This window comes from Sphaeramia orbicularis, chromosome 17 (assembly GCF_902148855.1).
Source record: "Sphaeramia orbicularis chromosome 17, fSphaOr1.1, whole genome shotgun sequence".
NCBI lineage: Eukaryota > Metazoa > Chordata > Actinopteri > Kurtiformes > Apogonidae > Sphaeramia > Sphaeramia orbicularis.
The window spans coordinates 53,080,627-53,097,839 of NC_043973.1; the positions used below are offsets into that span (position 1 = coordinate 53,080,627).

The 17,213-nt window shown below is 36.9% G+C and overlaps 1 protein-coding gene across 1 annotated transcript; it reads right to left on the reverse strand.

Annotated features, from left to right (window-relative positions):
* Positions 1-5,846: 5,846 nt before the first annotated feature.
* Positions 5,847-7,256, reverse strand: rnf182 (ring finger protein 182). Its single transcript, XM_030161436.1, has one exon. The coding sequence runs from the start codon at positions 6,963-6,965 to the stop codon at positions 6,138-6,140; it is 828 nt and encodes a 275-aa protein (XP_030017296.1). The 5' UTR covers positions 6,966-7,256; the 3' UTR covers positions 5,847-6,137.
* Between the last annotated feature and the right edge of the window lie 9,957 nt (positions 7,257-17,213).

Genomic DNA, 17,213 nt, shown 5'->3' on the forward strand with positions numbered 1-17,213 from the left:
ACCTCAACATTTCTCTCTGTTTTATTGCAAAAAAGGTTAATTGAATTACAAAAAAAATGTATGCATTTACAAATCATTCTTTCACAAAAAATGGGAAGAACCTGAACAATCTGAAATTTATCAACAAAAAGAAGTGCAGTTTAAACAGCATTCTGCTTCAGTTTATCACTTACACATGTGCATTATAACTTATAGATCACAGCAGATCTACAAATGTACAAAGCATTTAATAACAGGTAGAATTAATGAAGAGACTGGAGTTTGGAACTAAAATGAGTTTGACATCCTTGATTGTTAATATTTTCGGTGTAATCTTTGCACTTCACAAATTCAACCCACAGGCCAGATTAGAATCTTTAACAGTCTGGTTTTAGCCCACAGGCCTTGTGTTTGACAGACCTGTTCCGGACTATAAAAGTAGGTACTTGCCAGTGAAAGTATAATGTCAGAACCAAGTTTGTAAATTTTCTTTGAAACTTATCGTATCTATTATATAGACCATTTAAATGAGACTGAAACATACAGAATAATTCCTTTCTTATTAAAATACGTTTGTAGGAGGTAGAAATGTTTAAATAATATGAAAAGGACCTTGATTCCATGGTTGTACTTCTGCGTTTCATGTGTCATCATCTGAGCTGAAAGTAGATCTTCATGAACAGGTTTTCCACTACAGGCTGTACAGTTTTCTGAAAGTACAGTGCAAATACAGACCAAAGTGTCAGAGCAGGAAATCCTCCAGAGAAGGACCAGAGGAGAATGTTTCAGTGCCCTCTAGTGGCTAAAACATGACCCTGACACAAATATGAACCAAATGAAGATGTTAACCCTCAAAAACCTAAATGGCTCTAATCAACCACTGGCATTAACCAAAAAAATTATTTAAGCAACAAAATGTATAAAAACAGCCAAAGTCATGAAAAAATAACAAAATCAACAAAATGAGCCACAAATTGAGCATAATTGAAGACAAAATGATAAAATGGGCAACGAAATGTAAAAAAACAAATGTCTATGTAGGTTCTCATTTGCCCAGATCATTGTTCTACTTGGTAGTTCTTCTTGGTTCAACTGGACTGGTTTAATTAATTAATTTTTTTTATGTTTTAAATGTTTCATCTATTAGATCCTGTAGAAGCCAACAATGTAATAACAACAGATAACATAATAACGGCCGATGATGAAATAAATTTGCCATTTTTAAGATGTAATAAACCAATAACGTAATATCTGGCCAAGAATGTAATAAAAGTCCTGAACCAATAACATAATAACCAGCCAATGACATAATAAGTTGTTATTGGCTTATTACATTTTAAAAATGGCAAATTTATTACGTTATCCATGTTATTACATTATTGGCTTCTACAGATCCCATCAGGTCTGTCACTATATATTATTATTATTAATAATAATAATAATAATAATAATAATAATAATAATAATAATAATAATAATAATAATAATAATAATATTTATTAACCCTTTCATGCATAGTGGTCACTACAGTGGACAGTTATTCAAAACTGGTATATTTATGGGTTTTGTTGTTTTAGTTCCATATCAGCCAACACAGTGAACACTTATGCATCATCCCATACACTGACATTCATACCATTACTGTAACTTTGCCATTCTTGATAAACCTGATCTGCACTAACATGATTAAGTGTAAATCAATTGTTAATTATTAGACAATTTTTTTTTTTTTTTTTTTTGTGCATACGATCTCCATGAACTGAGTAATAACTAGCATTAGAATATGTTAAAATGTGAGAAAACATCAGATTAGCAGCATTAAAAATGTTTTTATTTCATTGTTTTCATATCACTTCCTGATATTGGGATTTAAACACGTTTCTTTACTTCAAAAATTTAATGCATGGACATTTTTGTAACTCCATGACAAAAAAAAAAAACTTGATCGCATTGTTTTTTTCATGCCTAAGGAGGAGTAAAAACACTCAAGAAAAAAAAATCTTGACTAAGGTTCTCATAATTCATGCATGAAAGGGTTAATAAAGAAAAAACATTCAGGCAGATGCAGCTTTAGGTTTTAACTTAACCAGACAATTTGCAGGGTATCACTGGAACATTTTGCAAACATGTAAATGGAAAGTTGTCAAAATTTCACTCTGAACTCATTTGTTAAATAAATTAATCTTGATGCAAATGAGCATTAATTGTTCAATAACTTATTCTACTCCAGTGAACAGACTGTTCCATGTTCTTTTTTTTTTTTTTTGAAGGCTCCTTTTTCACTTTTTTGTGATTAGAAATCAGACACAACATTTATTAAACCCTTGATTCAGCATTCACAATGATGATGATGATGATGATGATGATGATAATATAAATAAAGCCTGTGCTGTACATCTTTCAGCGCTAAGGAGATGTTTATGAAGCAGGAGAGATGCTGGTTATTTACATTAGCACTTTATTGCTGATAGAAAACATATTCAGTAAAAATGTTCACAAAGGTAAAAAGGAAAATCAGTTCTCTAAAAGTGCAGTACCATGCATTTCTGATTTGGAAAATAAAAAATCCTTGACCCATAAAGACCCAGCGTTACTTTTGTGTCAGTTCCCAAATTAAATTTTCTCTATATCTAATCTTTCTAAAGTGATTTATCACCATTTATTATAATATTATCCTCTGTATTTTGCATTTTATCAGTATTAATCGGATATTTTCCTATATTTAATTCACTGATCATGTAGATGAAAGCTCATAACAGCTCAGATTAAAGTTGAAGATTATTATATCAGAAACAGGAAAAAAAGTGACTGTTTTTTGTAAATTATATTATTAACTGTACATAAACCCAGTGTGTCCATCCACTGTCATTGATCCAACTCCATAGGTTTTACTGGTGAATCAATGATGTAGATGATGACGGTGTTTCCATGGTAACTGTGGAGCCTCTGAGTCATATCTGATGACCATGAAAGAATGACAAATTGTATTTTACACCAACTATTTACATGTATTGATAGGTTTAGTGGATCAACAGGTATTAAACAGTTTAGATCAGTAGATGGTTTTGGTTGGTGGTGGATGTTTGGGTCTTTATGGGTTAATTTTGTAGATTATAAAATGAAAGTTGGATCACTAGTGTGTTCAATATTAGTACTCTTCTTTTTTTGTTTGAAGTTGTTGGCATCAAGGATGTGCTTTATCATATGTGAATTGATAGTATAATCAGACAGAATGGCAGATTGCATATGAACATGGATGGCGCGGTGTTGTTTCACGGTTAGAGAAGCTGCCATGTTGCTTCTGTGCAACAGTTTCGACATATCTGAAGGATTCTTACTAATGATTGGTTATTTTAGTTGTCAATCACCAATTTTATCAGCCCACGTCTCTGGAAAAAAAATTGTGATGGTCAGAATCTTTAATCCTTTAAGCCCCTTTTCCACCAACACTTCCAGGAACTTTTTTTTTTCCCTGGGAATTTATTTACCTGGGTAAAAGAATTCCTGGTCGTGTGTGGTTTGCATTTCCACCACAAAGTTCCAGAAAATGAATTCAAATTAGGCTGAAGACACATGGGGGAGGGATAAAAGAAACCGCACTAGACCTCCAGTCCAGCGTTCCAAATACAGAACGCTGCCAATGTGTTCCACCAATCAGTGTTCTTCAACCCACAGCCCCACCCCTCAAGAGTTGTGGCGAAAGTGAAAAATTCCAATCTCTCTTCTAGGAACTTTTTTTTTCAAGGAAAGTTTGATGTCAAGAGATTTTGTAAAACTGGGTAATTTGGGTGGAAACGCATTGAAGTTAGATTTTCTAAATCTTCAAAACAAGCTGATTTTGTTTGACAGCAAAACAGGTTTCTAAATGAGGGTCACATTCCATCCCAATTTCATCACACATGGGCAGTAAATCAGTAAAATAATAGCATAATAACTTATAAATAGTGCTATCCAACAATTCAAATTTTTAATCTTATTAATCACAGGGTTGCTGTGGATTAATTTCCATTAATCACTATTAAATATCTTTGATTTTTAATCTATATTATTCATGTTTCATTTTGCATGAGCAAACAGACTCAAGAAAGAAGGGAATATATACGCACTTAACGTGTTTGTCATAAGATGGGTGATGCGTTAGCTGAAGTGCTAGCAGAATCCCTGACTAATGTATGCGTATATTAGTATGGTATTTGAAGTTAGAAGTGTTTCGGTGAATAGAAAACTCCTTCTTGCAGAGTGTATCTAATGGGTCGACTGTTCCGTCTTTGTTTTTGTTTTTTTTTTTTGTCCTCATATTTCCATCCAGAGGGCCAACTTGCTGTTTAGCGTCTTCCATCTTTATGGGTCGGTTCTGCTGCCTGTCACTACCGGATCAACTGACCATTTGTTCATGTGTGTTAACGCTAACTCTACTGGGACAAACTGACCCAAATGTGTTGGAGGAGACGTTCAGAGTCATTCTGTGCTGCAGATGGGTTAATGGAGTTAAAATTTATAATCAGATTAGTCTGTGTTAATGCGTTAATTTTGACAGCCCTACTTATAAATAATTACAACTACAAAATTTTCTGTTTATTTTACTGAAAAAAGTTAACCTATGAAAGGTATCCTTTCAAAAAAAATGTGAATAACCTGAAATTACTTTAGAAAAAATCAGTGCCATTTTAACAATAATATGTCTATCATTTTTACATGTGCATTAGAACTTGCACATCACAGTGGATCAACACATACACAAAACATTTAGTAAGAGGCAGAATATTGTTTAATTATGAAGTTTGGAGTTGTCATTATTGTGCTGGTCTGACCCTGTTGAGATCAAATTGGCCTGAACTAAAATGAGTTTGACATCCTTGACTGCTAATGTCTTCCATGTAATTTTTGCACTTTTTTTTGCACTCCCGTGGGCCAGATTAGAACCTTAAGTGAGCCGATTTTGGTCTGCGGGCCGTATGTTTGACACCCCTGGTTAAAAGGTTCAGAATCTGATATTTAGTGACATCTAGTGGTAAAACTATAAACTGTAAATGACTAAATGGTCCTCTGGAATCCATGTTTGGTTTGTGCTTTTTGGGTTTTTTTTTTTTTTCAGTAATGGGATAATAACTGGTACACACTCCGGTAGTAGATGACACCAATGTGCTATGAAACAGGAAAAAGGAAAAGAAATTGAGTGGGAACATGATCTCCACTTCGACAGTAAATAACAATGGTTCATTCTGATGCAACAAATCAACAATGGTCATTTTCAGAGGTTTATGCGCTAATGGAAACATAAGTATGGAGATTATATTCCATTTCTTGTAGTAGATCCTCATAAAACTCTCGAAGTGAACCTTTAAACTGATGGTGTCAAACATACGCCCCGTGGGCCAAAACTAGCCCACTAAAGGGAAACATTACACACAAGACTCTGACAGTCAAGGGCATAACTGAGTCTTGACGAGTTGTTTTGATCATGAAGTTAAATGCTGTATTTGTCAGATCCAGATGCCTGTTAGAAAAATTGTGTGTCTTTGTAGATCCACTGTGATCTGTAAGTTGTAATGTACATGTATAAATGATAAAAATTACACTTATTTTTCTTAAATTTCAGGTTGTCCGTGGAAGCTCAGGTTATTCACTTTTTTTTTTTTTTTAGAAGCTGGTTTGTAAATTTAAATGTTTTCCTGTTGTAACTTTACTTTTTTGCATTAAAATGGAACAATTGTCATTATTTTACTGCCCTACTTGAGCTTAACTTGGGCTGTATGTGACCCCTGAACTAAAATGAGGTCAACACCCCTGCTTTAAACCATATGTGTCCATACTCTTTCCCATGAAGAATCACAAATGAACCTGGATGGAGGGCCACATGTCAAAACTTAAAGATGTGAAACTAAATTTAATTACCAAAACCTCAAAAAACAAATAACATTTTATAACAGGCATATCAGTTGGCAGCATATTAAAGGTAGGCATCTAGAGGTGATAGTATATTAGATCAAAACAGGCTTCACTTATCCCAGCGAATGGGCCACATGAAACACGGATGTGAGCAGGTATTTACTGAATCACATGAGGTACCCTGTAGTAGTCCTGTGGAAACAGGCCATAGTTCAACCTCTGATCTTTTGTCAAGCGTACTCAAAGCAAACCTTTGCATATTTGTCTAATTACGGTGGCATGCAGTCCCAGAATTCATGGCAGATGCACTGGCAGAGGCCGTAGACCATGATCATGACCAGGCTGGCGGGAACCAGGCTCACAAGAAGAACCCCGAGTGTTGTCCTCTGCATGATGAGCAGGTAGACCCCCATGGGCAGCGAGCTGAAGTACAGCAGCCCCAGCACCCACACCAGAGCCCGGGCGGAGGTCTGGCACAGGAGGGCTGCACAGTTCCACACGGTCCACCTCTGCGTGATGGACGCCATGGAGTCCAGACTGGAGGAGCGGTAGCCCCCGTTCAGCCGGTGGAGGTGCAGGTCCTGGGCCGACGTGGATGCCGGAGGAGGCTCCATGATAGTGATGACAACAAAGTTAGGAGAGCCTCGGATGGAGGAGTAGGTGGTGTTACTGGACGACGTGGAGGAGGACGAAGGTGTGGGTAGAGTCATCAGAGAGCTCAGGTGTCTGGGGTTGAGAAGCAGCTCCGTGGGCACCTCTTGGTGAAGGTGGAGGTTCCTCTGGTTCCTGCCCTTGAGGGCCAGCGCTGCCACCAGGTTGCAGTCGTCCGGCAGGTTACCCACTGCCTCCCCTGGTAGTCGGGTGACGTAGCGGCAAAAAGGGCACACCACACCGTTTGGGGGCGATTCCCCAAGGTCCAAGATCTTAGCGAGGCATTTCGAGCACAAACGGTGGCAGCACTCGAGCACCTTGGGCCTACGACTCCCCAGGTTGTATGCACAGTAGCAGATCTTACACTCCAGCTCCTCTGTGCTCGGTACGTCCATGTTTCTGCTGCTACCGCCGCCTTCGTCAGGGCTCTGCAGCTCAATCATCATCCTACTCCTTTAGATCAACACAACAATCCAAGTGGAATCTCAGGTCTGGTTTGAGCACTGAGGGGCATGGCAAGTTTTTCATCAACGGAGACAGGGACGGTCCACTTCACTGGAGCTCTGAGGTTCATTGTTGCTGCAGAGAGAGGGATCGGACTTGTTGTGGGAAGCCGCCAGTGAGTTCTGGCCTCTAGAGTTTGCCTGGCTCTGAGCAGTTGGGGTAACCCTGCTACGTTTGGGGTAAAAAGCCTTTCATCAGACACATGGAAAAAAGAGAGAGAAAGTGAGACAGAGGGGGGGAGGAGGGGGTTGAGAAGGGCGGGGGGGGGGGGGGATAACTGTTAACACAGCATTAGAAGAGAACAAACGGAGGCAAAGGGACAACAAAGCAGAGCCTGTACAGACCCGAGCTGGAATTTTCGAGCCTGATCTTTTGTTGCTCAGTGAAATTCAGTCCAATTAGTGACGGACACACACACAACCTATTTAGTGTCTCTGGTGTGTTAATGGTCCGTGGATGTGTTCACTGCAACAGGAACCTGGAATGAATGAGTCTTCATAATGTGTGAGTGAGCATCAGGGTTAAAGTTAACGGATGAAAATAATTCCGTTAATTTAACAGTTAACTGAAACAAGATTTGTCAAGAAGAGAGGGAGATGGTGCTTATTCATTTATTTTTTTTGTTTTGTTTGTTTCATTATTATTATTAAGTTGTTTTTTTTTTCCTCAAAGGCTGTCATTTCTAACCAGGAGAGAAAGACACTTACATAACTTTTAGATGAATAGATGGCTTACCTTACCTTTTTAAAAAGGATGTATTGACATGAAAGCTGTATATGCACAAAAATAAATAAATCAGTCACTGCCTGGATTGAAATAACCATTTAGCCATCCATTGTACAATTACTGCAGTGACTAATACATTTTAGTTCTTTAAACTTTTAAATGATGCAGTGAGAAGCTTCTAATTTCTTCTTATTACTTATATTACTGACTTTTTGGCAATCATAATTGTTACTGTAATCATTGTTACTATTGATGTTATGACATTATTATTATTATTATTATTATTATTATTATTATTATTACTACTACTTTTAACACTATTACTACTAGTATTTCTAATGTATAATGGCCTCTTTTGACTTCTGTTTTTATACTTTCTATTTTCCATTGTTATATTCAGTTCTTCTTATATTTGTAAATATAGTGTTGTTCTGCTAACCTTAAGTTACGTTCACACTGCAGGCAAATGTGGCCTAAATCTGATTTTTTTTTTTTTTTTTTTCCCATATCTGTATCTGATCTGTTAAAGACAGTTTGAACAGCACAAATCTGATTTTTATCAAATTCAAACCAGGCCACTTTCATATGTGGTCCTAAATCTGATGCGTATCTGATATTTTGTAATGCGACTTCAGTCTTAACGGTCAGGTCTCATTTATCTGACCTTTACATCATTGAAATGTGACAAACGTCACAATTCTGCATACCAGGAGGAGGAGGAGTGGTGGGAGAAACCTATTTCCTTCCATAAATGTGGTCACATATTTTGTCAGGACCTCTTTTGCACATGCAGGTCACTTCAGGGTCTCATTCAGTTCACACTCAAAACTGATAGATGTGATTAATATTTCATTGGAACAAGCACACAAAAAATTGGATTTCACCAAAAAAATCCAAATTGTGCATTAAGACCTGCTGTCTGAATGTAGCCCAAGTTTCCTAGAGGGCTCTGACCAAGTAATCATAAAATTCATTCTAATCTAATTTCTTAAACAACCATCAGGTTGTAGAGAGCATAAAGATTGGACTGTTTCAATGGACAAAGGTCATGAAGTGATTACCCATCATGCCTAGTGCCTACAGTCCAAGCATGCGGGGGCAGTGTTATGATCTGGGGTTGTTTCAGATGGTCAGGCCTAGGTTCACAGTGTTATGTGTCCAAAAAATGAGGTTAACTGAACCTGAATGAACTGAATGAGCAGGTCTGAACCTCAGTGGATTTCCATCTATGCTGATGACACCTTCACATTCCAACATTCCAATACCAGGATTCGTCAGGATCAGACTGTGAAAGAGTGGTTCAGGAGCATAAGATATCATTTTACACATGGATTGGACACTGAGTCCGGACCTGAACCACTCTAGCTGTTTTCAGACCGGCCAGCCCAGTATCGGAGTCGCTTCCCATAGTAGTTACGCTGGGAACCAAAGTGCTTGCCCGTGAACGGCCCACATTCATACCATTATGCGAACCCATGATGTGTCATCCACAGAGGGCATTGCTTCACCACTGGAAAAAAAAGGAAAAAGGCTCTACAAAAGTAGATGTGTTCACAGCAGAGAAAATAACAGTGCTGTGGATCGCATCATCGAGTACCTACGTGGATTTGAACTCTTAATACAGATCATCATTTCATCTGCACCAAGCCATACTCCAACATCTGCTGCAGAAAAGAAGGTAGCGACGCCAAATCCAGAGATGTAACATCAGCAGGCAAACACAGATCAACCTGGAGACGTCCACTCATGTCATCACGGTTCGCTGAGAAGTTTTTCTTGGTGCCCATCGGGAACCAAATTTTCAGTTTCTGAACACTCGGTTCATGGTTCTCTGTTGGTCTGAAAACAGCTTTTGAGGATCTTTGGAATGTGATGGAGAAGACTTTACATCAGTGTTTTTCAACCTTGGGGTTGGGACCCCATGTGGGGTCGCCTAGAATTCAAATGGGGTCACCTGAAATTTCCAGTAACTGATAAAAATAAAAACTTACTAATAAAAAATGTACGGTGAGTACATAAAAGAAATTTTAAACTGAGTCTGAAACTGAAGCACTGGTTCTGTTTATCTGTCAAATGTTCATTGTGGTCGGTTTCAGATGCTGCAGCTCTTTCATAATTCATAGTTTGAGTTCTTGTTTGTTCAGTATTAATTGTCAGCCTTGTAAATCCAAGCTGGACTGACTGTACATATCCTGACCAAAGAAAATCCAATTCTCACTTTTTGCAGTAATCTACACCTGGCTTTACTGCCTCCGTCCACAATAATACACATTATAGAGACTAAATGTCCTCTAAAATTAACCTTTATTTCAACATAGTATAGCAAACTATTACATGATCAAAAACTAATTTTTTTGGGGCAAAAAAAAAAAAGTCTCAGTTTTTAATGTCTGGGGTCGCCACAAATTTATGATGTTAAAATGGGGTCACAAGCCAAAAAAGGTTGGAAACCACTGCTTTACATAGTGGTCCGACTCTCCATCATCAACACAAGATCTGGTCAAAAATTAGTGCAACTATGGATGGAAATAAATGTCATTGCATAAGGTGGTTGAACTGATGCCACAATGAATACATGCTGTAAACAAAGCGAATGTGGGACTATTTTTTTTCTTTTTCTTTTTTTTTTTTTTTTTTTTTTTGGCCGGGCTGTGTACATCTGCGTCGGTGGACCGGTTTGAACTGAAGGAGTGGCTCTGTCTGTGGAAAAGTGGAGCAGGTCATTGTTGGAGAACATGGTTTGGCACTGACCTCTCATCCAGATTCACGTCCAGAACAGTGCAGGCAGCTGTGTAAAATGGGTCATAAACTCTTTGTAGTTCTTATAGCGGCTTTATTTGACTCTGGTATGTGTAGCAGGTGCTTCAGTCTACTTTTCTTCATCCAAACTGCATTAGTCTGTCAGTTATTTATATACGCTGTACGTACACACATGCATACTGTACTGTATAAAAGTCTGATTCCACCTTTATCTTTGTTGTTTTTCAGGGTTTAAATCAGGGGTCTCAAACTCATTTTCTTTCAGGTTCCACATTCAGCCCAATTTGATTTCCAGTGGGCTGGACCAGTAAAATAATAGCATAACAACCTATAAATAAGGACAACTCCAAATTTTTGTCTTTGTTTTAGTGCAAAAACCCCTCCCAAAAAAACAATTAAATTATGAAAATACTTACTTTTATAAACTATCCAAAAAAACAAACAAAATAAAACCCTGAAAAAACTAAAATTTAAATTAAAAAAAAAAAAAAAAACTTGGAAGAAAATTTAGTGCAATTTTAACAATATAGTGCCTCCACTTATTTCTACATGTACATTATGGATCAGATCTACAAAGACACTAAACACTTAGTAACAGGCAGAAAATGGTTAAAATTGTGCTTAATTTTCTTTAGGCATTTCAGGTTTTTCACATTTTATTGTTCCTGGGTAGTTTGTAAATGCAAATTTTCCGTAATTGAATGTCATTTTTTACACTAAAACAAAGAAAAAAAAAATTGAAGTTTGTATTATTTATAGGCATAATTGTTATAATTTTTCTCACATCAAAGCAAGAAGAAAATATGGAGTCATTAGTTTTTGTCGGTTATTCTGCTGTTATTATTTGACTGTAGATCATATTGGTCTGTATGTGGAACCTGAACTAAAATGAGTTCCACAGCCTTGACTGTGTAATTTTTGCACTTTGCAAATTCATCCCACGGGCTGGATTGGAACCTTTGGTGGGCCACATTTGGCCCCCGAGCCGCATGTTTGAGACCCCTGCTTTAAATGATCATACAGATGTATTTCTCATTCTCTTTTCTTCACAAAGAAGAAATATGTGCATAGCCTTAAAACACACACATAAAAACTGAACTAAATGTGTTGTAAAGATTAAAGTCACTATTTAGTATGACCTCTGACCCCATGACGAGAAGCAAAACAATTACAAACATATGACGTGTTGAATCAAACTAAATTATTTTGTTTGTTGTTATTGTTTGATTTGACTATTTTTGTCTTTTTGTGGCAATTTTCCTGCTTACTACCTCCGCCAAGGAGGTTATGTTTTTGTCGGTGTTGGTTTGTCTGTCTGTGGGCAGGATAACTCAAAAAGTTATGGACGGATTTGGATGAAAATTTCAGGAAATGTTGATACTGGCACAAGGAACAAATGATTAAATTTTGGTGGTGAGGGGGGGTCACTGATCCGCCTCGGCGGAGGTCTATGCTGTCTTCTCAAGAAAAGCACTCGTAGAATGCAGACCTCTGCCAAGGCAGACCAGTGCCCCACCCCCACCCCCGATCACCACCAAAATTTAATCATTTGTTCCTCGTGCCAGTATCAACATTTCCTGAAATTTTTATCCAAATCCGGGGCACTGATCTGCCTTGGTGGAAGTCTGCGCTCTCCAAGTGCTTCTAGTTTCATATGTTTTGTTCATTTTTGTTTAATTGGTGATTATTTTGTTGTTTTTATTAATTATTTTGTTCACTTTATTGATTATTTTATTCATTTTTGTTTCACTTATTTTTGTTTAATTTGTTTCTGGTATAAAACAGTGAAGAAACAATGCCATAAATCTTATATTGTCTGAACAAAGGGGTTAAAGACATGTTAGTTGTAAATGGTCACACTAAATACAACCACTTTGCTTTATAGAAGCTGTGTTTTTTGTTGTTTTTTTTTCTTTTCCCTGAGACTAGTTTTTCCTGCTGTTCATACATCACATCTATCAGATTGAATCTAAATATAGAGACAAATGCATACAGGGTGGGGAAGCAAAATTTACAATATTTTGAGGCAGGGATTGAAAGACAGTGTATGACCAATTAGTTTATTGAAAGTCATGAGAATTTATTTGCCACAAGAAAATTTACATAATAGAAAATGTTTTTATTCTATGTGTCCTCCTCCTTTCTCAATAACTGCCTTCACACGCTTCCTGAAACTTGCGCAAGTGTTCCTCAAATATTCGGGTGACAACTTCTCCCATTCTTCTTTAATAGTATCTTCCAGACTTTCTTGTAATAGTTTTGCTCATAGTCATTCTCTTCTTTCCATTATAAACAGTCTTTATGGACACTCCAACTATTTTTGAAATCTCCTTTGGTGTGACGAGTGCATTCAGCAAATCACACACTCTTTGACGTTTGCTTTCCTGATTACTCATATGGGCAAAAGTTTCTGAAAAGGTATGGATAATAGTGTTAGGTATGATTATGACATCAGTATATGTTTGGTTTCAAAACATTTGACGTAGTGCCTGCTGAGAAAAAACAACTAAATGTTCATTGTAAATTTTGCTTCCCCACCCTGTATGTGTGGACGTGAGAACTTTACTAAACCAACAAATATAATGTGGGACCAGGACTTTTACACAGGTCTATGAATTACAAACCTTTCCCTCAAGCAGACGTGTTTATGTATAATCGTGGAAATGTACTTAAAGTATTTAGAGTAAAGGTCAACTTTTCTCAGAAAAACTGGTCTGTTTTCAGCTTTGTGATCATGCGTTTCCCAGCAAAAAGAGGGTTTTATGGAATTTATACCTTGAGGTGGATTTAAAACTGACCCCGTAAAGGAACCACGTTATTCACTTTATGAAGCTGAAGCTGATGGACAAATGGGTGACGCCCTGCAGCATGGAACCCCATTCAGGTGCTAAGTTTGACTCTGAAGTTGGAAAGAACAACAATTAGAGGTGTATTTTACCCTCAGGCGTCGACAACAGCCAACTCACACGTTTACCAAACAAAACACAGTTTAACAAATGGAAACGGGCGAAGTGAAACTGAGTTAGGTTCTCGTGCTGATCGAGGTGTAATTCCAACAAATGGTTCTTCCTGTGCAGCGATGTATGAATTAAAGCTGATTCTTACAAGAAGAGGACCGCTTCACAGACACTAAATAGAAAGTATTATAAAAATAAACGTATTTATATAACAGGAGTAAAAAGTACAAGCTGTGGAATGAAATGATGTAGTCGCATAAGAGTATGAAAGTGGTATCCAGTGTAATGTTGCCTGTTGTTGATTATTTATTTCTGTATCATTGTTATGACTACTTATCACTTTATTATAATTATGATTAGTTCTGAAATTATTAAACTATATATAGAGCATATTAACATATTTACTTATTATTACTATATAGTTAATTTTCAATGGAGCTTTCTAATGTGCAATTGCCTGATTTTTTTTTTTTTTACTGCTGTTTTTATATTATTACTATTTTCTTTCCATTTGCCTTGTAATTAGTGCTGTTGAACAAGAAATTTTTTAAAATCATATTAATCACAGTTTTGCTGTGGATTAATTTAAATTAATCATGATTAAATGTCATTTGTTTTTAATCTATATTGTGTTTCATTTAGCATGAACAAACAGAATCAAGAAGAAAGGGAATAAAAATGAATATATATGACGCATTAGCTGAAGCGTTAGCAGAACCCCTGACTAACGTATGTTTGGCGTTAATGTGGTATTTGAATCTGGAAGTGCTTTTGTGAAAAGAAAACTCCTTTGTACAGAGTGTCTAATACTTTGTGTGGGTCAAATATTCTGTCTTGGTTTTTTGGTGTTGTTTTTTTTGTCCTCATATTTCCATCCAGAGGGCCAACATGCTGTTTCTGCTCTTCCATCTTTATGGGGTGGTTCTGCTGGTTCTGCTCTTCCATCTTCATGGGTCGGTTCTGCTCTTCCATCTTTATGGGTCGGTTCTGCTGGTTCTGCTCTTCCATCTTTATGGGTCGGTTCTGCTGGTTCTGCTCTTCCATCTTTATGGGTCGGTTCTGCTGGTTCTGCTCTTCCATCTTTATGGGTTGGTTCTGCTGGTTCTGCTCTTCCATCTTCATGGGTCGGTTCTGCTCTTCCATCTTCATGGGTCGGTTCTGCTCTTCCATCTTTATGGGTCGGTTCTGCTGGTTCTGCTCTTCCATCTTTATGGGTTGGTTCTGCTGCCTGTCACTACCGGATCAAGTGACCATTTGTTCATATGCGCTAACACTAACTCTACAGGGAAAAACTGACCCAAATGTGTTGGAGGAGACGTTCACAGTCCTTCTGCTGCAGATGGGTTCATGGAGTTAACATTTTTAATCAGATTAATCGTGATGATTGATTAATCTGCTTTAATGCGTTAGTTTGTACATTTGGTATTGTGCTGCTCCTGGAACCATAATTTCCTAATCTAATCTAATCTAATCCCAGCCAGCATGTCCATGTGGGCCCCAGAAGGGTTACATTTGGGCTGCATGAAAGGGTCCCATGTGGGTTTGTCTGCAGTTTCCATGGTGACCCCATATGTGTTTGCCCATATCAGAATCAGAGATCTGAATATCTGATATTATTTTTTCTTTACACTATCCCACGATATTTATCTTTTATATCATTTGCACTACTTCTCATGTTATTTGCATTACTTAAATTCTATGTTTTACAAATATCTTAGTTTGCAATACATTTTATTTTTTAATGTAAATAACTGTGCCTTTTACTGATATTTGTTGTTGTTTTACTGATATTTGTTATGTGTCTGTAAATTCTTGCACTGAACCTGACAGCTTTACCTAAGTTTCGTTGTACTTGGTACAATGACACTAAAGAGATTCAGATCTCTGATTCTGATATGGGCAAACACATATGGGGTCACCATGGAAACTGCGGACAAACCCACATGGGACCCTTATATGCACCCCAAATGTGACCCTTCTGGGGCCCACATGGACATGCTGGCTGGGATCTAATCTAATCTAATCTAATCTAATCTAATCTAATCTAATAATAATTATATATTATGTATTAATCAGTTTTGTGTTAATATTGTGTTGTGACTGTAATTGCAATGAAAGGTAAACCTGCCATGAAAATGTGAACTGAAAATGACAATAAAATTTAAATAATGAGATGTTTTCATTGCTGAACATATAGATGCTTCATAAAATCTCCACATACATAAGATTAGTATTGATAATAGTATCATGACATCACACACGCTCACACTTATGCCTGACATCAGCGAACTCAGCCACAACAAAACAAGCAGCAGCTGAAGTCTGATCTGAACCAAGTCATGTAAAACTAGACAGAATGAGACAGGAAGTGTCCTTCACAATAAAAGCACATACAGAACCAGGTTCATACTCTCATGGTACTACTCAGGCCATAACAGGGAACAAAATAATGCACTTCAGCCACTGGGTTTATTTTCATTCAGAGTTTATAGATGTTTGATTCCACTGAGCTGCTTTCAAGGCATCTCTGCAATTAAAACATGAGACAGTAGCTCACTCTATGCTTTCTAATAATTACAATAAAATGAAAACAAAGCTCCTTCTACATTATACTGTGATTGTGTAAATTTTACAGAATGAATATTGTTATGGACAGTGCACATAGTCTGTATAATAAATAGATCATTGCTCATAAGCTTAGAATAAATAAAATATTTTTACCTCATACAAATTGATCGGGATGATGTGATTTATTGTTAATAAACAGTAACTGGGTCTCAGTATGTAATCACTGCACCTGGTTAAAGGTGATTACTGGTGTGGACGAAGAGGAAGAAAAGGGGAAAATGTCTGAAAACAAAATTATTGCAATTTTATGGGCAGCAGTATTTATATTTGATGTGTGAGATATATATATGTATATATATATATATATATATATATATATATATATATATATATATATATATATATATATATATATATATACATAGAGAGAGAGAGAGAGAAAACGTATGTGTATTTTTTTTGCAGTAGTAATATTAATTTCTTTCCTGCTACCTCTGACTTTTATTATAGTTGCACAGTGCAACTGTAACACATCAAATTCCCCTGAGATTAATCAAGTATTCTGATTCTGACTCTGATTCTAACTCTGATTCTAACTCTGATTCTAACTCTGACTCTGATTCTAACTCTGATTCTAACTCTGACTCTGATTCTAACTGACTCTGATTCTAACTCTGATTCTGATTCTAACTCTGATTCTAACTCTGACTCTGATTCTAACTCTGACTCTGATTCTAACTCTGATTCTAACTCTGATTCTAACTCTGACTCTGATTCTAACTGACTCTGATTCTAACTCTGATTCTAACTCTGATTCTAACTCTGACTCTGATTCTAACTGACTCTGATTCTAACTCTGACTCTGATTCTAACTCTGATTCTAACTCTGATTCTGATTCTAACTCTGATTCTAACTCTGACTCTGATTCTAACTGACTCTGATTCTAACTCTGATTCTAACTCTGACTCTGATTCTAACTCTGACTCTGATTCTAACTCTGACTCTGATTCTAACTGACTCTGATTCTAACTCTGACTCTGATTCTAACTCTGATTCTAACTCTGATTCTAACTCTGACTCTGATTCTAACTCTGATTCTAACTGACTCTGATTCTAACTCTGATTCTAACTCTGATTCTGACTGATTTTCTTGTGTGTTTCAGGCTTTGAGAAGCTAG

Bases quoted from the DNA above. Each gene is read 5' to 3' on its own strand.
- rnf182 (XM_030161436.1), bottom strand. From the start codon at position 6,965: ATGATGATTGAGCTGCAGAGCCCTGACGAAGGCGGCGGTAGCAGCAGA.